Here is a 22,245-nt window from a genome sequence, read left to right as displayed (position 1 = left end):
AAGATGCAAAAGTTGGAATTTTAAGTTAATGAACAAAACGAAAAAGGAAACAAACCTTTTCATTACACAAGAATCCAATATTGAATTCTTTGTCCGTCTTAACGTGGTTGAAGCAACTACGGACAGTAGAGACCATGATGATCTTCCGCTCTTGTCCCTGAAACTCTTCCACAGATCCCACCTGGTCCCATGAAAAGAATACATGTTCACTTAAAACGTGCACTGAGAGAAACCTGCTGCTGGTTTTCTTTTAAACAGACAGAAAAATGGGTTGAGTTAGGTTCATAAATAAATCTTTCCAAGTTATTCAGTTTTTGGGTCATCAACATTATATTAACTTTGATCAATTAATTTATGAGTAATTATGTCTTTTTATGGCAACACCTTGACCAGAACTTCCTGAAAAAAGAAAAAAAAAAATAGACTTGCCTGATCAAATGAAGAAGAGCAACTCAGTGAGGAAATATTCAAAATATCAGGAATATTTTCCATTGAGTGAAAATCCTGAAATCATGGCGGCCATGCTAACCTTGAGTTCTTCCAGATCACTCCAATGTTTGAGTGCGCTGAACCTCAGAGCCTTCTTGATTTTCTCAACCTGTTAGAGACATATTTTACTGATGTCCCACTAACATGCTCGTCTTTAAAAAATAAATAAAAAATCACATAGGAACACCGTGCGGTCTCACTTGTTTCCTGTAGGGGGCAATAATGCCGATGTCCTTAGCAGAGAGCTTGGGCAGACCCTTCTTCTCTTGGGTTTGTTCCAACTTGCTGAGGTACTCCACCAGGACTTCGATCTCTGACACGTTGAAGAACGATGGACTGTTGGCCTCTCGCTCATCTTTCCCCTGCACTCCACGGAAGATCAAAGGAAAACCCTGTTGAGGTGGAGAAAGCAGCTTCAAACAAATGGGGGAGCTTTGTAATGACCAGCGTTACATTTGCACTTCAGTGTCTGTCCAGCCAAACCTTTTGGGGAAGGGCATCCCATTTGCAGTAAGTCTCGCGCTCCAGTTTGTCAGCAAACACCTGCAGTTCATTGTCATAAAACAACTCATTGGGGATTTTCAAAATGGCACCGTGAGACCTAAGTAAAGGTGGGGAAAGAGCGGTCAGTAATCAAACAGGAAGACTCTAAAACAAAGTAACTTGGAGGTCCTGAACAAAGGCTGCACCTGTAGTTTCTCAGCAGTTTTGTGACGTAACGAGAATCAAAGTCTTGATAAAGTTCGAGCTTCATCAGCCTTTCCAGCAGAGAAAGTCCTGCAGAGAATTTATAGACATTGTTAGATTTTTGTTATTATTCTGATTCAATAATAAAAGAACAACCAATATACACTTAATTTGGCAAAACTTCAAGAGAAAACCAGTAAAATAACTAATACTGTGGTAAGAAAATGACCTAAAAGAGACAATCATCCAATTTTCTTGTCTTACCTAACTTGTACTCGATTGCATTCGAAGATCGAATGATTGGTCCCAGCTGCTTTGGATCTCCTGCCAGCACCAAATGACCCGTTTCTGCGCAGAGTAAGCCTGTGGAGCAGAGCAACCGAATGGTATGACACATCAGCTTTACCATTTCATTATTTTGGTCCTCCATCACAGCATCAAAACTAAGACTACGGAACAATTCAATTACAAATCACCGCTTCTGACGACTAGATTCAAAAGCTGAAACGGCTGAAAAAAAAAACCCAACCCTTTGAACGACTTTGTAAAATGTGCTTATAGATTGTTTTTCCAACTTTCTGAAACTACAAACCCATTAATTTTGCATCAGACCTTTAAAAATTTGGTCTAAATTTCTACTTTAAATTACAAACATCTAAAATGAGAATTAAATCAAATTGATGCGTTTTAAATTTCTCAAGTACTTTGTTTTACTTCAAGCGAATTATCATTTTAGAGTTGCAAACATTCGTTTTCAATTTCTCTTAATAAGATTAGAAACAATCAAACTTGAGCATCGAGAAACATGGGGATTAGTGAGTCTGGATATATCAAAAATCTAAAACTGTTAAGAACTCCACTCTCCAGGTTTTTGAGTTGTCCCTGGATAGGAAGTGAACCGTCTTCAACTCCAGTTGTTTGATTTTCAATCTTTTTTATTTATTCATCATGTTTGAAATGACTGAGAATCTACACCAGCATATTTCAAAGATTCAAAATGATAGTCGTGTTGAAAAGACACGTTATTTACAATTTTTATAAAGCTATTTAATTCTTTATAAATTAGGTTTTAATGACAAAGATCGCAAAAATATGACATTTTGACTAAATGTTTCCATAAAACTTAAGATTTGTGCTTTTAAAACTCTCAGTAATTACCTGCAATGGCAATGACACACTGTGGCTCTTCAGCTTGACCTGCTTCATCGATAAACACATGTGAGAAATGGCCGACATGGATCCCTCCTGTCACAAGTCTACAGAAAATAAAAAAATAAAAATAAAAAAACACAAGCAAGGTTTAATTCCAGCCTAACACTGTGCAGAAGAGATTCTGAGTGCACAAAAGTATCACCCACCTGCCTGCTGTGAACAGAGTTGTGACAATAACTCTATACCCAATCAGAACGTCCTTCTCTGGAAACACAAAACAACCTTGGTCCTTGTCCCAGTTACAGTTTCTCTGAAAGAAACAGAAACAGCAAACGTTTTCGAACACCGGTACAAAGGGGTACATTTGTATTTGCACAGGTACAGTAGTTCCTCGTTACTTCACAGTTCGACTTTTGTGGACTCGCTCTTTCGCAGTTTTTCAAAGTAAGATTGTACATGACACGATTGTCAACGTTAATATTACTCAGGTGATTGGTATAGTACGGGTTACAGTAAAAAGTTTTAAAAAATTAAATACTTCGGATAGGTTCTGCCATTTTGCAGTTTTCTCTCAATAAGCCTACACTGTATCTCCAGTCAACAGGACTACATTACCCAGAAGCCAAAGTTGCTTTCTGATAAAATGGAGGCAAAGTTTTGATCCGATCCGAAAAAGTTAGGTCCTTATTCATAGTGACTTCGGTGCTCAGTGGATGCAGAGAGCCGTACAGAACCGACCAGGAATTGGACCAGAACCGGACTTCCAGACTCATCGGTCAGTCTGAGTGTTGCTTGCCAGACCATGAGGCCTCTCGAGAGGGGAAGCGCTGCTTGGAGGTCTGGTGTTTTCTCTGTAGCTCACCAGGCCTTTTTTAATTGGATATGAACTCAGTCGGGACCATTGTGTGGTTTTGAGCTGGCTCTCTGAAGGTCCAGCTCTCTCGAAAAGCATCTTGGTGCTCAAGGACTATGGAGCCAATCAGAACCGGACCAAGGCTGGTTAGGTCTGCCAAACTGGAACTGAGCTGGACCGGAACAGAGCTGCTGAGTAAAATTTTGCAGTACAGTGGTCCCTCGCTACTTCGCTTTTTGTTTTTCGTGGACTCACTCTATCGCGGTATTTCAAAATAAAATTGGACACGACACACAATAGGCTGATTGATGGATGAGCTGCATGATCGGCATGGAATTATTATTTTAAATAAACTATTTTGCACCGGCTGCACCTTTGTGCAGCCCACATTGCAGGATAAGCTTCCTCCTGCAGCTGATCAGCTGGTCTCGATGCAGAGCAGAGACGTGGGCGTGGCCGAAAGCACTTGCAGGTGGCACAGAGCAGCTGAGGCACAGAGCTGAAATCATGACATTCTGTGCTCTTTTACAGTATTTAAACTTTAGAAACATTGTTTAGAATATTGCAAGAGTGTGGGAAGGGTTTAACACGCCATATAAATAAAACATATATATAGATAAATACTAAAATAATATAAATAATAACTACCAAAGTTTTGTTGATCTTTTTTATTTGTAAATAATAGACTTTTGTGAACGATATAGCGTCTTGAGTTCCTATGACGTTACGACTAGTCGACGTCGACTTTTATCATGTTGAAGTCTACTTTAAAAAACAATTCATGCAAACCTTAGTACATATATGTTGTTAAAATGACGAAGGTTTGGATTTAGAACACTACACGAGTGTGAAAAGGGTTTATGAAGTCTTAGAATTTTAAGGCATTAAGTTGAGTGAATAAACAATGAACTTATCTTGATTAATAAACTCTTGCTATAGTTTAGTTGATTTAAATTTATTAGTTAACTGAACTGCTTTGGTATCTTGTTTCAGCTCAGAAATCTATGTAAATTAAGTGTTAAATAAATAAAAAAAATAAATATAGCATTCCTACTTCGCGTCCGGAACGTAACCCCCACGATAAACGAGGGACTATTGTAATTCTGTTTACTTCCTGGTTACAAAAGTGCTCTAAATTTAGATCAACAAACAAACTGATCATTAAAATGCTGAAGAGGTGGAGGGATACGTTGACTCAGACAAGAAACTATCTTTGCTTTAATTCATTTTACACAAGGTTTAGACAGTTGATGAACAATTCGATGTATGCGTGTGTTTATTCAGTGGGCTCACACTGAACGGTTGTGCAAACAGCAGCTGATGCTCACCAGCAGGGTTTGGGGGAGACTGTTAGGGTCTCGGCTGCTGGCGAACATGCGATACAGCTGATTGGAGTCCATGTGCATCTGCAGCCTCTCACACAGCAAATCAGCTGCGTTGTTTGAAGGTGTGCAGGCGAGGATGTGGGCGGAGCCATTTGCCCTGCAGATCTACAAGACAAAACTTTATTAGTGATTTTTTTTTTATTTTTTATAAGCTACTTATGTTCAGTCTCAATACATGCTTTTAATAGAAAAGACTGTTATTGAAGATTTGGTACTCTTTTTGGGACAAAGTCCTTTAAAAGTCAAAAACTCCATTTAATTAATAACTTTGAACCATCAAAAAGTAGGTCAATTAACTTTAAGTTTACTATAATAGTTCAGTCATATGTGATTTTGATCTTCTTTATAAAAATCATTATCCAGTGATTTTGGACCCGAGTAAAGATTGAAAAAATACAAAGAAAATACAAATTTTGCCTGAAAGTTTCTCCAAAATGATTAGGGTTGCTAAAATAAATAAATAAACATACCAACAACAGATTATGATCCTTGTTAAAATCTGACTGGCAGGTGGAATTCACCTCAATATCATAAATCACATGAATCTACCACTCGTTACCTGAGCTATAGCTTCAACCAAAGTAATGGTCTTTCCAGTTCCTGGAGGCCCAAAGACAATATAAGGAGCAGGCTTTGATGATCCAGCAACGATGTGACAGACGGCATTACGTTGTTCCATGTTTTCTTCCAGCTGACGATTGAGCATACTAAAGAGTAATGCAGAGTAACGCATTATGTTTAGAAATAAGTCAAAACAATATTAGAAAACATCAAAATCAAGCTGATGGCGGCCCGTTTTATGCTCGTTTGAAATCATATTTGTATATTTAAAGAGATTTTTACAGTGGCCCTGAAGTTTAAACCCCAACTGCAAATGAAAAAAAGACAAATACAAATTCAAAAAACAACCTTTGAAAAAACGCTATTACATTTGAAGAAACATTTAAAAAATGCAAATACATCTGCAAAACACAACTTGAAAAAACACGACATTTGAAAAAAATGCAATTACATTTGAAGAAATACAATTGCGATAAGTGTAATCAGAAGAGGTGGGACCAGAGAGAAACATGAGGCACCGCTGATTGGACGATGGGGCGTTTGAACCTTCCACCTTTCCTGGTTTTGCTTAATGTAATTGTGTTTTTTCAAATGTAATTGTTTTTTTCAAATGTTGTTTATTCAAATGTAATTGTGTTTTTTTCAAATGTTGTTTATTCAAATGTAATTGCATTTTTTCAAATGTGTTTTTTTTTAAATGCATTGTTTTCAAATGTAATTTTGTTTTTCTTTTTTTTTTTTTCAAACGTAATTGCTTTTTTCAAATGTAACTGTATTTTTCAATTTTTTTTTTTTTTTTTTTAAATGATTTTTTTCCCCCCTTACTGGTAAATGCATTTTTTTTTTCAAATGCTGTGCTTTTTTCCAAATGTAATTGCGTTTTTTTCAAATGTTGTTGTGTTTTTTAAAATTGTAGTTGTGGTTTAAACTTCAGGGCCACCATAGTTAATAGTTGTTAATATTATTTTGAACAGTTTCAACCTTTTTGTAGTCATTTATCAATATGTTGCTGTCTGGATTATCTTTTTTTCATTCTTTCAATTCTGATTGCATTATTGTTTGTTGTTTCTTTTTTATTCTGACCTGAGTTGTGGGATGGAAACATTTGGCACTGCAGCATCGGAAGGAAACAGAACCTCCTTCAGCTGATGTTTTACGGCCAAGTCCACGGCTCGGTGCTGCAGCTTCAAAGTAAGCCGGTTGACGGTAAAATGTACGTCAAACTTCATATTGTTGACAAATTTCTCCAACAAGCTGAAATGAGGAAAAAGCGGAAAACGTGTGGACAAGGTTCTGAGATGCTGTGAGCTGTCAGCGAAGTAGCCCAACTCTTACCTTTTAGAGAAGCCCAGCTTCACTTGGTCCAGCTCTACTTTGTGAACGTATCCAGTGTACGTGACCGCTGAGGTTTTATCTTCAGACAGGGTCACTCTAATGCAATCTCCTCGAAGTACAGAAGGACGATTTTCAGCAACCCCAGGGACCTGTTTGATGAGATTAAATAACAGTTTTCAGTTTAACAGTAGCTTGAGGACTGCCTAAAGTAGTATTTGATTAGAAAATGTACAAGAGAAACTGAGTTTAGCTGCCTTAAGTGCAGCAGACATGAGAGGTGCTTTAACAGAACATAGATGTCTTCCTGTTGGTGCTCAAGACAAAGGTATTGCTTTATTCCAAGTGAAAACAAAGTCAAAGAAAAGAAATACTGCATTACAAACAAAAAGGAAATAAAGGAGTATAAAACATATTTTAATTAATATTTGTTTTACTTTCAGTACGAGCAGTTTTTTGTTGCCTTCATCTTGGGTCATGGGTTGGTTGTGGAGGTCGTACTTTCTGATGTCCACTCTCATCTGGAACTCTTCCAAGTGAAGCAGGTTGTGGAATCGACAGGCATAGTTCTGCATATCCAAAAGAGACTCCAGAATTTTTTTAATCTTCCTAGAAGCAAAACGCAAACAGGAGCCTAATTTCATGATCAGTTCTTCACTAACAAACAGGACTTTTTCACTTTTGCGGTATGTATCTCACTCCACATCCCCATGGTTCTTTTGGACTATTGGAGAGGGGCCCTTTAAGTCCATTCTGGTTTTAGCTAGTACTGGCAGGTACTCGGGGCACTTATAATCTTCTAATTTGACTACAACCATCTGACAGGCAGCAAAACTAGGAGTAAAAAAAAACAACAACACACATTTTAATACGCATGAAGGAACACAAGACATAAAACTTTGGATCAGATAACTCACACTTGAGGTGGTACTCCTTCCACAACCCGAGTAGCAGCAGGTTTGGATTTGACCCACTTGAATGGTTTATATGGTTTTACAGGCCGCAGCTCAGCAGCCAGTTTGGTTTTGACTGAAACTTCAACCTCTCTGACAATGGAGAAGCTCTCTGGCTTCAGCACATCCATCTTGAACTCAAAGTAGATCGTGGCAGGGAAATATCCGCACTGATTAGGCTTGAAACAAACGGCTATGTCATAGCTTTCTTCTGTGGAAAGAAAAAAGAAGGTATGAAAGAATATACAATAGTCCCTTGCTACTTTGTGGTTCGACTTTCGAGGACTTGCTCTTTTGCCGAGGACTCGCCTTTTTGCCGTTTTTCAAAGAACAGTAAGTTTGTACACAAGAAAAAAGTACACGACATGATTGTCAACTTTAATAATATGCACGTGATTGGGATAGTATGGGATACTGTACATTAAAAAGTTTACAAAAAAACTCACTTTGGACAGGCGCTGCCATTTTGCAGCTTTCTCTCAATAAGCCTTCACTGTATCGCCACTCAAAACAACTATATTTCCCAAAAGCCAACAGTGACCCACACCCAGAAGCCCCATTGTCTTCTGCTGAACTACGTTGAGGGAAAGTTTTGATTTGATCTGAAAAAGTTTGGTCCTTATTCATAGTGACTTTGGCGCCCAGTGGATGCAGAGAACCGACCAGAACTGACCGGGAACTGGACTAGAACCGGACCTCCAGACTCATCGATGAATATGAGTGCCAGCCCACAAGGCCTTTTGATCGAGGAGGCACCGCCTGAAGGTCCGGCATTCTCTCCGAAGCCCACCGGGTCTTTTTTCATCTGGATTTGGACTCATTCGGACCACGGTCTGGGCTCGTGATGACTATCTAAAAGTCTGGCTCCCTCCAAAAGCGTTTTTGTGCTCAAGAGCTGGAGAGGGCCGACTAGAACCGGTAGGTAGGTCCGGCATGGTAGGTCTACCGAGCCGAACCGGATGTGAGACGCTGTCTTCTGCAGAGCTGGTGAGTAAAATTTTGCGTACTGTGCAGTATACTTAGGTATGTTGTTAAAAAGACATAGGTTTAAGAGTTTAGAACATTGCAAAAGTGTGGGAAGGGTTTCTAAAGCCTTTTCAATATATATAAATACTAAAATAAATATAATGTCCCTACTTCACAGATTTTCACTTATTGGGGGGGACGTAACCGCCGCGATAAACAAGGGACTACTGTATACCCTTTGACCTTTTGAGTATTGTTACCCCTTCAAAAGGCAGATGATAAGTGTTTGTTGGCTCACCAGGACAGAGAAGAAGTTGACGGGTCTTTGCTACATTCCTTTCATCCTCCAAAGTGAAAAAGCGAATTCTATCAAGGACAGTGCAATTGGTAAAGTAGATGTTGTTTGGTCCCTTGTTGATAATGTGGAACGTCACACACGGCTTCTTCTTCTTCTTCTTCTGAACATCCTCGAGGAACTGAACCTTTCCATCTCTTGATTTGGAGTTTGAGGTGATTACAATTCCCTCTTTATCAGCTGACATCTGTTTCCTGCGAGGGACAAACATGATCAAGGTTTGATCTATACATGTTGAAACACTTGTAATAACTGTTTTATAAATAAATATATACACTAGGGGTTGAACGAGTATATAATTTTTAAACTCGACATTAACATAATAAAACCAGAGTAGAACTCGAGTATTTGATGACGTCATAGATCTCAAGATACAAAAATAAATAAATAAATAAATAAAACCGCAAAAAAAGGTAATTATTTACATGCTGGTGAAGATTCTCAGTCATCCAGGACATGATGAATTCAAAAAGCGTTCAATACAAAAATAACTGGACTTTATTTGTAACAGAAGACGTTTCGCTCCTCATCCGAGGAGCTTTCTCAATTCAAAGAGCAGAGAGTGAGAGATTCAGGTTATAAGGCTGAGTGAGATAAGACACACACACACACACACACACACACATGTAAATTGGCAATTCACACCTAAACAACCTTAACAGTAAGAGTCTTTTGTTCCTCTAATTCACAGACGAGGCCCCTCTGTTTCCATCAGGTGTGAAAACCGGCTGGGAATCTGTTTTAAAGTTGCATTATATGTTTTTGAAAGTGGAAATCTGAGGCCTCCTCCTCTGTTAAGAGACGGCTTTTCTCTTTTTACATAAACTGCTTCCTTCACCCCCCTCTCAAATCATCTGTGTTCTCGGTCCAAAATGTGCACATTTTGGTCCTCAAAAGAGTGTCCCTTATCTGTGAGGTGGAGGTGAACAGCTGAGTCTTGCTGGTGAAGATTCTCAGTCATCCAGGACATGATGAATTCAAAAAGCGTTCAATACAAAAACAACTGGACTTTATTTGTAACAGAAGACGTTTCGCTCCTCATCCGAGGAGCTTTCTCAATTCAAAGAGCAGAGTGTGAGAGATACAGGTTGTAAGGCTGAGTGAGATAAGACACACACACACACACATAAGACACACACACACACATATATGTAGATTGGCAGTTCACACCTAAAAACCTAAACAGTAGGTCTTTGTTCCTCTAATTCACAGATGAGGCCCCTCTGTTCCCATCAGGTGTGAAAACCGGCTGGGGATCTGTTTTAAAGTTGCATTATATGTTTTTGAAAGTGAAAATCTGAGGCCTCCTCCTCTGTTAAGAGACGGCTTTTCTCTTTTTACATAAATTGCTTCCTTCACCCCCCTCTCAAACCAACCGTGTTCTCGGTCCAAAATGTGCACATTTTGGTCCTCAAAAGAGTGTCCCTTATCTGTGAGGTGGAGGTGAACAGCTGAGTCTTGTCCTGTGGAGCTGGCTCTCCTGTGTTGAGCCATGCGTCTGTGAAGAGGCTGTTTAGTTTCTCCAATGTAGAGGTCTGGACGGTCCTCGCTGCACTGGACCGCATACACTACACCACTCTGTTTGTGTGTGGGTGTTTTGTCTTTAGGGTGGACCAGCCTCTGTCTGAGAGTCCTGCTGGGTTTGAAATGTACTGGGATCATGTGTTTGTTGAAGATCCTTCTGAATTTCTCTGATACTTCAGCAACATAAGGGATGACAATGTTTTTAACGTCTGCTGTTCTCCTTTTTCAGTTTATTGGTGTGTTTTGTAGATTTCCTCACTGACTTGACAAAAGCCCAGTTAGGATATCCACATGTTTGAAGAGCTTCTTGAATGTGTTTCTGTTCCTTTTCCTTCCCTTCTGTCTTCGTGGGGATGCGTTCGGCCCGATGCTGTAAAGTTCTGATGACAGAGAGTTTGTGTTCCAGTGGATGGTGGGAGTCAAACAGAAGATACTGGTCTTTGTGGGTTGGTTTTCTGTAAACTTCAATGTTGAGGCTGTCCTCTCTCTCCATCTGAACCAAACAGTCCAAAAAAGGCAGTTTGTTGTTGTTTGCATCCTCTCTGGTGAACTTGATGTTGTTATCGACCGAGTTAATGTGTCTGGTGAACGCTTCTATTTCCTTAGCTTGGATTTTGACCCAGGTGTCATCCGCATAACGGAACCAATGGCTTGGCGTTGTTCCCTCATAGGAGTTTAGGGCTCTCTGTTCCACTTCCTCCTTGTAGAGATTGGCAACAATGGGTGACACTGGAGATCCCATGGCACAGCCGTGCTTCTTTCTGTAAAAACTGTCATTGAACTTGAAATAAGTGGTGGAGAGGCAGAGATCCAACAGGGTGCAGATCTGGTCTGGGGTGAAGTTGGTCCTGTTGATTAAGTCCTTGTCTTGTAAAAGTTGTTTTCTGACGGTTTCTACTGCTTCAGAGATGGGTATCGATACAAGGGTTTCTCCTGGGGTTAGTTTCAAGTGTTGAACTTTGTTAGCAAAATCAATGGAGTTCTTTATGTGACGAGGTGTGTTTCCAACAAGAGGAGCTAAAAATTATTTTGTATTTTGTAATTATTATTGTAATTATTTACAAAAAAAAAAAAAAAAAGACCAACAAAACATTGGGAGCGTATATTATGCTCCTACCATTTATCATACTGCAAATAAGTCACAGGAAAAACTAAACTATTAGTTATTATTATTAAACTGCAAACGTGAAGAAACGTGCAGCAAGTCAAAAACGAAACTTAAACCGAAACTGGTTCTGGTGGATTGGACCCAGTGTTACACCATACGCTGTGACCTGCAACAGTGCAACACCGCCCCCTACGGGCATTCGGTGGTCACATAATATGACGTCACTACGGATACTCGACGTAACATTTTTAACCTCGATAGATGTCCTAGCAATTGATGCGTTGATTACTCGAGTACTCCGTAAATGCCCTAATATACACTGCATGGCCAAAAAAAAGTCACCACAAAAAAAAATTGTTTTAAAGGTTACACACTAATATTTTGTTGGACCGCCTTTAGCTTTGATTATAACATGCATTCAATGTAGCATTGTTTCAATAAGCTTCTGCAATGTCACAAGATCTGTTTCCATCCAGTGTTGCATTATTTTTTCACCAAGATCTTACATTGATGCCTAGACACTAGGCATGATGGGTGCATCACTTCACCTGCCTCTCTTCTTACCCTGATGCGCCCATCACTCTGGAACAGGGTAAATCTGGACTCATCAGACCACATGACCTTCTTCCATTGCTCCAGAGTCCAATCTTTATGCTCCCTAGCAAATGTAAGCTTTTTTTTCCCTGTTAGCTTCACTGATTAGTGGTTTTCTTTAGGCTACACAGCTGTTCAGTCCCAATTCCTTGAGTTCCCCTCTCATGTGCATGTGGAAATGCTCTTACTTTCACTATTAAACATAGCCCTGAGTGCTAATGTTGTTTTTCTTCTATTTGATTTCACCAAACATTTAAGTGATCGACAATCACGAACATTCAGGGATTTTTTTTCTGGCCACATTTCGTCCTCAAAGACGATGGGTCGACACATCCCTTCTAGTTTTTAATAATGTGTTGGACAGTTCTTAACCCAGTTTTAGTAGTTTCTGCATTCTCCTTAGATGTTTTCTCTGCTTGATGCAGCCAATTATTTGACCCTTCTCAAACAGAGTGACATCTTTTCAACGACCACGTGATGTCTTTCAACATGGTTGTTTAAGAAATGCGATGCAACTCATTGCACCAGTTGGGGTTAAATAACTTGTTACCAGCTGAAAGATAATCGCCCATGCAGTAATTATCCAATAAGAGGCTCGTACCTATTTGCTTAGTTAAACCCAGGTGGCGATTCTTCTTTTTTTGGCCAGGCAGTGTAATTTACGGCGCAGAGGTTAGAGAGGTGGGCTTGTGATCCGAAGATCGCCGGGTCACGCCCCGGCTTCGACAACATCAAAATTGTGGGTGGGGTAGGTGAAACACCCACACTTGCCCCCACCCTCATTCGCCCCACTCTGGGCCCATGAGCAAGGCCCTTAACCCCCACCATGTGCTCCCTAAACAGGTCTCTCTTGAAAATGAGTTCTCGTGGCTCAATGAGACTAACCTGGATAAATAAAGGCTAAATGAAAAAAAAAATTTACAGAAAAAAACCATTCAATTGTGTTAAGGAGGATTTAAAAAAAAAAAAGTCCACAATAACATTCTACCAAAGAGTCCTTTAGGAACAATGGGGGTGGTTCTTTCACACACTCAGACTGTAGGAAGAATCCTCCCTTTTAGGAAGAGATATGCACAACACTCAGATGTTACACTTCCAAGGTCAGATGGATAAGTTCTCACAGAAAGGGCCTTGCAGCTCTGCTGAGATCATAACAGGTGTGCAATTAATTATAACAATAGATTTGTGTATATTTTTTAACATGGTTTCTTCCTGTCCAGCTTTATGAACGAGAGTCAGTCTTACTTTTAAAGTATCAAAAGAATAAAAGTTGACAGTAGAAAATCCTTGACGTGCCCCTACGCAAAAATGTTTATGCCCGTGTACAAATTTTAAAATACAATAGTTAAAGTATACCAAATGAGGTAAAATACACAACAAAAAAAGCTTGGTCTTGTTTCACAACTCTCAAGATTATTTCACATTATACAACTACCACAGATATGATCATATTTCCTTTATGTGAGACTTTTGTCTGCTACCCTTTTGACCAAGACACACCGTGGACAGTATGCAAGACAGAAAAACTATAAAAATGGAAAGAATTTTCTATGTTGCATAGGCTCATTCAACAAAGTAAATCTGCAACAAGCAAATTACACACACATACATGCATACAAAGCCCTATCCATACCTACATGCAACACAGCCCCTCATCAGTTTGTTACACACATGCAGCAGTCTGGTATCACCAAGCAGAAAGGAGCAGAACAGCAGACAAAATGCTCAACACTTCCATGACACAAATTTAAGTTTAGGGCTAGTTTAGAGTGTGCACATGGACTAATATATCTCAAAGAGTGCACATCTTATTCAGTAGTGTGTTATTTTCCACCCCAGTACTGAATGCATTAATAAAATGAGTAGCTGGTATTGTTTACACTCTCCGTTTAAGCACAACTCTTTTACTGATTAAAGTACCATAAAGCAGCAAAGGTTAGGTAATAGTGCTTAAGAAATATCCTGATACATGCTTAAGAAATACTTGACGGTAAAGGGCGTAACCAAATATGACAAGCTGATATTACGTAAGTTCCAGCAGTAGAAAATGCCTTCATGATGTGCCATTTAAACCGGTGGCAACATGCATGAATCTCAAGATGTAAATGGTAAACAAGCTGGGCAGATGGAAATAAATCTGCCAAAAAAATTCCCGAGGGAAACAGTGGGCAAAGGCCTGCAGGATGTAGACCGTGCTGCTAAAGCTGCAGCAGACTCCATCTGAAGGACAATGTGAAATCTGTTTGTCTGCTCTCACCACTTCATCATAGGTGTGGTGCAATTTGATGTAATGAAAACAAATAGTGTCCTACATGAATTTAAGACCTACTGTAGCAATGATTGGTCAGAAAATGCCATACGCAGGGATAGATTGGTGTTTTATTGCGTGCTGGGTTCAAGCCATCCTCTGGACATATTAAAAGTTAATGAGGCTGGGCTTTGAAAGGCTTCAAATTCTACTATGTTTTAGAACAAGTGCTACATATATGGTGCTAAAACCATGAAGTAATAAGAGTCTGTAGTACTCTACTACTGGTTATTCATTCAGGGTTAGTTTTCCATGCTGTTGCTGGCAGTTTGTGTCTGGCACATTTTCAAGCCACAGAACTCCAAATACTGTACAAACCTGGCCTTAACACCTGGAGAAAAGTAAGAAAAAGCAATCATAAGACATGGCTGGAATAATTGGGACAAATATTTTTGTGTTTATCAATAAACTGCTGATACAGAATTTACAGTTTCCATTAATTACTCCCTCAAAATGGCGACTAACTAGGTTGCTATCTGGAGTATCGTCACCGATTCTGAGAATGTTCACGTCAAACTTTTAGAAGTATAAACCAAATGCAGAAGGGTTTGACGATAATAAATATGATGTCATTGAAACACAGAGCCATACTAGTGCTGGTTGGTTAATGACTCACATGGGTCAATGATCAGGAATCAGGACTCGTGTGTGCACTGATCAGGGTTAACCTGACATGTAGGTTCAGGTTAACCCTGGTCCTACATGACAGCCACTTAGTATGAGTTAGAAAACATCTGGAAACACTGCAGCCTCACATGAGTAAGGTCTCTGAGTAAGAAAGTCATGGGATGTGCTGTGCAGTGTGACTGACTCAACGGAGACTGATCACTTTAGTGTAGAGGTGGGCAACATTTTTTTCCAAAGAGCCACATCAAGAAGTTTAAAGCAACTAAAGGGCCACATAAATAATTGAAAAATACATTTTGTTTATGACAGATAATCTAGAAGACCTTTGTCTTATTGTAGTACAGTTAGCATGCTTTATAACGTGTCTTTCCAGTACCCTTTAGGAATACAAGACATATTGTGTAAACTGGCTCTTGTGACAATATATTATACATGTTAGCTTAACATGTTATACATGTTAGCAGAAATATGCAAAACACTCATAATTTTGTGTTTCTACGTCTTTAAAGTTCTGGAAACACAATGACTTAAAAATGTTTATAAAAAGTTTTGTGTAAGATGTTTAATTTAAATTCCCTTAAGTCTTGTTGATAAATGGCTGTTTGTTTTTTTAAATCAATCCATCCATCCATTATCTTTTACCCGCTTCTTCCTTTTTGAGTCCCGGGAGTCACTGGTGCCCATGTCCAGCCAGCACTGGGCGAGAGGTGGGGGACACCCTGGACACGTCTCCAGTCCATCACAGGGACACATAGAGACAAACAACCATTAACTCTCTCACTCACACCAAGGAACAATTTAGAGTTACCAATCAGTTTAAAGACTCGCACAGACTCGGGCGGTCCTCAGTCCGCACGGAAACTGTGCGCACCGTCCGCAGAGGGTTGAGACTTCATACTCGAGCGTCCACCCTGAGCGGCTGCAGCTCAGCTCCCCAGGCAAGGGGCGTTTACCTTCAGGACAAATTGAGTTTGACGATTGGTCATTTGCCGACACGCCTACTGGATTGATTGACAGGTCACAAAAAAAAAAAAAAAAAAAAAAGGGAGCACTGGCCCTGCAGCCCACACATCAGACCAGCCCACCAGGAAATCTCCAGACTCTCCCACAGCCACTCGGGACCTGATTTTGATTCGCTCGTAACAAATTCCTTAATTTCTCAGAATTTCAGTCACGGCATCAACGGAGGAGAAGGAAGAGATCGCTTGCCTCTTGAAAAAAAAAAAAAAAGTCCATTAAACCAGATCAGGGATGAAGAAGGGGAATTGAATACATTGGTGTCACATACAAAACAGTCCGTCAGTTTATTGTGCGACACAGAGTATACGTACGCAGTCGTAAAAATTGAGCTTTGCACTGACATGCCCTGCGGGTGTCCGCTTCAACTCTAATCCGGTACGTGCGGACCTCCGCGGACTGACATCTGCGCGAGTCTGTGGGAGCCTTAACACGCATGTTTTTGGTCTGTGGGAGGAAACCAGAGTACCCGGAAAAAACCCATGCATGCACAGAGAGAACATTCAAACTCCACCCTTAAGGCCCCCGGATCGAGATTTGAACCGAGGCAACCTGCTCGCTGAGAGGCAGCAGCTCTACCAGTTGCACCACAGTGCTGCCCTTTTTAATCAATCATTTAAAAACACACACATATATATATAAACTAAGCACATTGGGGGCCTGATGGCGACTGTACAAGTGGCCCTCAGGCCTTAAGTTGCCCACGTCTGCTTTAGTGAGTGATTCAGATCAAACGGAGCCATTTTAACATACCAGTGCGTTTTCATCATCTTGATGGTTTGTGTGGCCATTCCTTTGTTTGAGGTCAGCTCAGAAGGCGTGGAGGTCTCAGGTGCCTCTGCTGGTTTCTGGCCTCTGTCACTCTCACTGTGTTGTTGAGAGGTGGACTGGTCAGACTTTAAAACCTGCAACAAACAGGATGCATCCTCACTGCTTCTTCGTTTTTCATGTGTGAAGTCAACATGTCCAGACTTGTCTCAGCAGAAGTGCGCATGACTTGAAGACATCTTACCAGAGGTTTAACTTGTCTGTAGAACTTCCCCTTTTTCATACGGATCTCGTCGGACACTAGCAGAGCGTAGACAACGTTGCAGAAGTTGGTGTGTTTTGTTGCATCTCTGCGAACGCGGGAACAAGTCACGTGTTAAACCAACACCTATCCGAAAGTCTCGGCATGTGAAAACACGGAGCCTACCTGCTCCTAAACTCGTTGTTGTAGATGTTTCTAAGCTCTTCTTTGCGGTTGTTTGCCTCCAGTCTGTCGCCCAGAAAATCAAGGAAGTGCAGTCCGGACTCCAGCGACTGTTTTACCTTCGGCATGTCGACAGGATTTTTACACAACGCCGGTGTTCAAAGAGGAAGTTCAGAGAGAGCCGCAAAAACTTGCAGGAAATCCAATAAACCTTGTTAGGAGGTGTGTAAAAATTATTCATGCAAGGAAGAACGAAAACTACCCGTGACACAACATATGACACGAAAATAAACTATTTTAAGACTGCTGTTTCTATATTTAAATGCCAATTACAGTATCTTAGTTCGCATTTCTGATCCTGATCAGGCTATGTGCACTAGTATACCTGACGTATTTCCACAGGGTAAGCTTCATTCATACACCGGAGTGTCTAGGCGGAGTCAGGTCACTTCGACCACACGGTTGATGGCAGACATATACGTCATATACGTACACGCCTTGTTGTGCCCTGTTGTGCAGGTATAGCAAGCCCTTTTAACATAAAATCGAGTAGACTGACTATCTGTAGTTACATTGTAGATATCTACAATTTTGACTAGGCACAATTACATTTTGACTAGTCAGAATGCTAATTTAAGATATTTTGACTAGTCAAAATATAATTAAAGATATCTTAAATAACTAATACAGGTCCTTCTCAAAAAATTAGCATATTGTGATAAAGGTCATTATTTTCCATATTGTAATGATAAAAATGAAACTTTCATATATTTCAGATTCATTGCACACCAACTGAAATATTTCATAATTGTTTTAATACTGATGATTATGGCATACGGCTCATGAAAACACAAAATGCCTGTCCCAAAAAATTAGCATATCATGAAAAGGTTTTCTAAACAAGCTATTAACCTAACCATCTGAATCAACGACGTAACTCTAAACACCTGAAAAAGATTCCTGAGGCTTTTAAAAACTCCCAGCCTTGTTCATTACTCAAAACCGCAATCATGGGTAAGACTGCCGACCTGACTGCTGTCCAGAAGGCCATCATTGACACCCTCAAGCAAGAGGGTAAGACACAGAAAGAAACTGCTGAACGAATAGGCTGTTCCCAGAGTGCTGTATCAAGGCACCTCAGTGGGAAGTCTGTGGGAAGGGAAAAGTGTGGCAGAAAACGCTGCACAACGAGAAGAGGTGACTGGACCCTGAGGAGGATTGTGGAGAAGGGCCGATTCCAGACCTTGGGGGACCTGCGGAAGCAGTGGACTGAGTCTGGAGTAGAAACATCCAGAGCCACCGTGCACAGGTGTGTGCAGGAAATGGGCTACAGGTGCAACAGTGGCAGAAGCGCCTGACCTGGGCTACAGAGAAGCAGCACTGGACTGTTGCTCAGTGGTCCAAAGTACTTTTTTCGGATGAAAGCAAATTTTGCATGTTATTCGGAAATCAAGGTGCCAGAGTCTGGAGGAAGACTGGGGAGAAGGAAATGCCAAAATGCCAGAAGTCCAGTGTGAAGCACCCACGGTCAGTGATGGTCTGGGGTGCCATGTCAGCTGCTGGTGTTAGTCCACTGTGTTTTATCAAGGGCAGGGTCAATGCAGCTAGCTATCAGGAGATTTTGGAGCACTTCATGCTTCCATCTGCTAAAAAGCTTTATGGAGATGAAGATTTCATTTTTCAGCACGAACTGGCACCTGCTCACAGTGCCAAAACCACTGGTAAATAGTTTATTGACCATGGTATTACTGTGCTCAATTAGCCTGCCAACTCTCCTGACCTGAACCCCATAGAGAACCTGTGGGATATTGTGAAGAGAAAGTTGAGAGACGCAAGACCCAACACTCTGGATGAGCTTATGGCCGCTATCGAAGCATCCTGGGCCTCCATAACACCTCAGCAGTGCCACAGGCTGATTGCCTCCATGCCACGCCGCATTGAAGCAGTCATTCATGCAAAAGGATTCCCGACCAAGTATTGAGTGCATAACTGAACATGATTTTTTGAAGATTGGCATTTTTGTATTAAAAACACTTGTATTTCATTGGTGGGATGAAATATGCTATTCTTTTGGGACAGGCGTTTTGGGTTTTCATGAGCTGTATGCCATAATCATCAGTAATTAAGATTAATCAGATTTGATTAATTGTTTAATCAAAACAATTAAAGACCTGAAATATTTCAGTTGGTGTGCAATGAATCTGAAATATACGAGTTTCATTTTTATCATTACAATATGGAAAATAATGACCTTTATCACAATATGCTAATTTTTTTAGAAGGACCTGTGTATGTATATATATATATATATATATATAATATATAATATATATAATATATATATATATATATAATATATATATATAATATATATATATATATATGTTTTGGAAGTCAAATATTTGTATTCAAAACAAAACAATCGAGCCAGAGTTAACATCTATCTTTTATAAATGATTCTAATCAAAACATTGTTAACAGTTATCTTTTACAATGTTAACATGTATCATTTATAAGTAAATTTAACCGATCCACATTTTAATCAAACTATATCTTAACATTTTTCTCAAGTTGTGTCTGTCTGCTGCAGCACAGAACAGTTATGCACTAATGATTATTCTGAGGACACGCAGCTGCTGATAAGACACAGACCAGACAGATCGGCCTTGCACTCAGAGGCAGTTTTGGAGGACGCGCCGCTTGTATCAGGCTCGAAATGATTTACAGTTGAAAGGTGGAAGCTGAGAGACCTCAGCACTAGAAACATCTGATGATGAGACATTCCTCCTCTGCAGAGAGGCGTAACCAGGGACACTTTAAAACATGAGAACACAGGAAGTCTGGTCAGATAATCTGGGGTGAACAGCTTTGTTCTGACTAAGGTGAAGTACCCTTAATTGCTCTGGCTGTCTCCGACCCGGAGCAGAGGTGTTCGTATGTACTAACTAACTCACTCACTCACACACTCCATCCATCCATCCATGGCTTCTGGTGATATCAGTTCCATTTTATAAATTTGTCAGCACAAAATGTAATAAACCAAAATAATTTTATTACAGCAAGTGTGTCTGGAGGTTTAAATTTTGTCTGATTTGGGCAATGCCAACAAAGTACAAATGAAATTACACTGCACAAAACTATAAAACACCTAACAGATTGAAAAACCAAAAGGTACTTCATAAGCCCATTGCTTAACTGACTCGTAAAAAGACAATAAAATTCTGCAGGCAAACATTTGAAAACAGACCATTAGTTGGGTCTGAGTAAATTATCCAAGTTTACAAACACAATAATGAGAGGAAAAATAAAAACTTCTACAAATTGTCTCTAAAGTTTAACATTACAAAACTTGTAAATCGTTTATTCAGACAAGGATGTGGCGTCTACTTCTATCAGGAGAGCAGAACCGTACATATTTCCATTACAGCTCGTCAGTAGTGACGAGGATACATTGACATGGGTGGGCCCTGGCCCATGTTGGGTGCTGCTCTTGGGGGTGGTTGCTGAGTGGATCCAGAACCTACAAAACTATTGCGGGATGGTCCACTTTGAAAAAATGTGACAGAAGTATTCTGGACACTAGGGTTGTCAAAATTGATCCCTGAAGTTGCCATAGGGGGTCTCTGATCAGCTGAAGGTATTGGCATACGGCCTGGTTGGGAGTTGTAGCTCTGGGATGCAGATGGAGGACCGGACATAGATGGACGAGAGGGGTTTTGAGAAGGACCAAGAGAGCCATAGGGGTGTGGCTGGGGGGCACCAGAAGAAGCAGTTCCACTGCTGCTTCCTTGTGACGGCCCAGAGCTGCTGTTAAACAGACTGAGGACTTTAGCTTGAAGCTCCTGCTGATTATCCGGCTTAGTTGAAGCACTTGAATCAGCTGACCGATGACTTGACGACGTAGGAGCACGAGTCGATGGAGAGGGGAGTGCTGCAGACAATGGTGGGGCATCATGACGCACTCCTGCAGAAGCTCCGACGTGGACTGGAGCTACAGAAGAACAAATTCTGTTACTATTTGATGCAAATAACTTTGCGGTGTATATACACTGCCTGGCCCAAAAAAGTCACCACCTGGATTTAACTAAGCAAATACGTACAAGCCTCCTATTGGATAATTACTACATGGGTGATTATCTTTTGCTGGTAACAAGTTATTTAATCCCAACTGGCGCAATGAGTTGCTTCTCATTTCTTAAACAACCACGTTGAAATACACATCGCGTGGTCATGGAAAAGATGTCAGTGTGTTTGAGAAGGGTCAAATCATTGGCATCAAGCAGAGAAAACATCTAAGGAGATTGCAGAAACTACTAAAATTGGGTTAAGAACTGTCCAACGCATTATTAAAAACCGGAAGGATAGTGGGGACACATTGTCTTCGAGGAAGAAATGTGGCCGGAAAAAAATTCTGAATGATCGTGATCGGTGATCACTTAAACGTTTGGTGAAATCAAATTGAAGAAAAACAACAGTAGCACTCAGGGCTATGTTTAATAGTGAAAGTAAGAGCATTTCCACACGCACAATGTGAAGGGAACTCAAGGGTTTGGGACTGAACAGCTGTTTAGCCTTAAGAAAACCACTAATCACCGAGGCTAACCGGAAAAAAATGCCTCAATTTGGGAGGGAGCTTAAAGATCGGACTCTGGAGCAATGGAAGAAGGTCATGTGGTCCGATGAATCCAGATTTACCCTGTTCCAGAGTGAAGGGCGCATCAGGGTAAGAAGAGAGGCAGGTGAAGTGATGCACCCATCATGCCTAGACTTGTGCCTGGTCATCAATGTAAGATCTTGGTGAAAAATTAATGCAACACTGGATGGAAATAGATCTTGTGACACTGCAGAAGCTTATTGAAACAATGCCACAGTGAATGCATGTTGTAATCAAAGCTAAAAGTGGTCCAACAAAATATTAGTGTGTGACCTTTGTTATTGGTGGCAACTTTTTTTTGGCCAGGCATTTTTTTTTTAATTAAATTTTTTTTTTTGAAAGGTATTTAAGTAAATGTTACTACGGTCACTAAAAGCTTGTTAAATATACATCTGTGCACACACGTGCTTCAAGTACAAATGTGTGTAATGCAAACTTGCCCTTTATTGACATGGTTACCTGCAACAGAATCTGCTGAGCCTCGAACA

At 40.3% G+C, this 22,245-nt stretch overlaps 2 protein-coding genes across 3 annotated transcripts in view; both read right to left on the bottom strand.

The window, feature by feature from the left end:
* Positions 1 to 25: 25 nt before the first annotated feature.
* On the bottom strand, positions 26 to 16,767 carry mov10a (Mov10 RISC complex RNA helicase a). The gene is given in 17 exon segments (XM_037679840.1): positions 26 to 181; positions 530 to 598; positions 690 to 881; positions 973 to 1,090; positions 1,179 to 1,266; positions 1,441 to 1,539; positions 2,335 to 2,432; positions 2,535 to 2,638; positions 4,510 to 4,671; positions 5,126 to 5,273; positions 6,211 to 6,381; positions 6,463 to 6,611; positions 6,897 to 7,111; positions 7,199 to 7,277; positions 7,358 to 7,623; positions 8,677 to 8,927; positions 16,665 to 16,767. Coding segments are annotated over 17 exon segments (2,403 nt in total). The 5' UTR covers positions 16,703 to 16,767.
* A 3,368-nt stretch (positions 16,768 to 20,135) lies between these two features.
* Positions 20,136 to 22,245, bottom strand: part of LOC119411874 (nuclear receptor coactivator 5) — a 615,997-nt gene continuing 613,887 nt past the window's right edge. For both annotated transcript variants that reach the window (XM_037678824.1, XM_037678825.1), the window contains exon 10: positions 20,136 to 21,094. In XM_037678824.1, coding sequence (XP_037534752.1) covers positions 20,535 to 21,094 — 560 coding nt within the window. In that variant the 3' untranslated portion in view covers positions 20,136 to 20,534. The remainder of the gene's footprint in view (positions 21,095 to 22,245) is intronic.

This window comes from Nematolebias whitei, chromosome 7, assembly GCF_014905685.2.
Source record: "Nematolebias whitei isolate Nwh7 chromosome 7, NemWhi1, whole genome shotgun sequence".
Taxonomy (NCBI): domain Eukaryota; kingdom Metazoa; phylum Chordata; class Actinopteri; order Cyprinodontiformes; family Rivulidae; genus Nematolebias; species Nematolebias whitei.
Note: the sequence above shows the minus strand (reverse complement) of the source record. Positions and strands in the feature narration are given on the sequence as shown.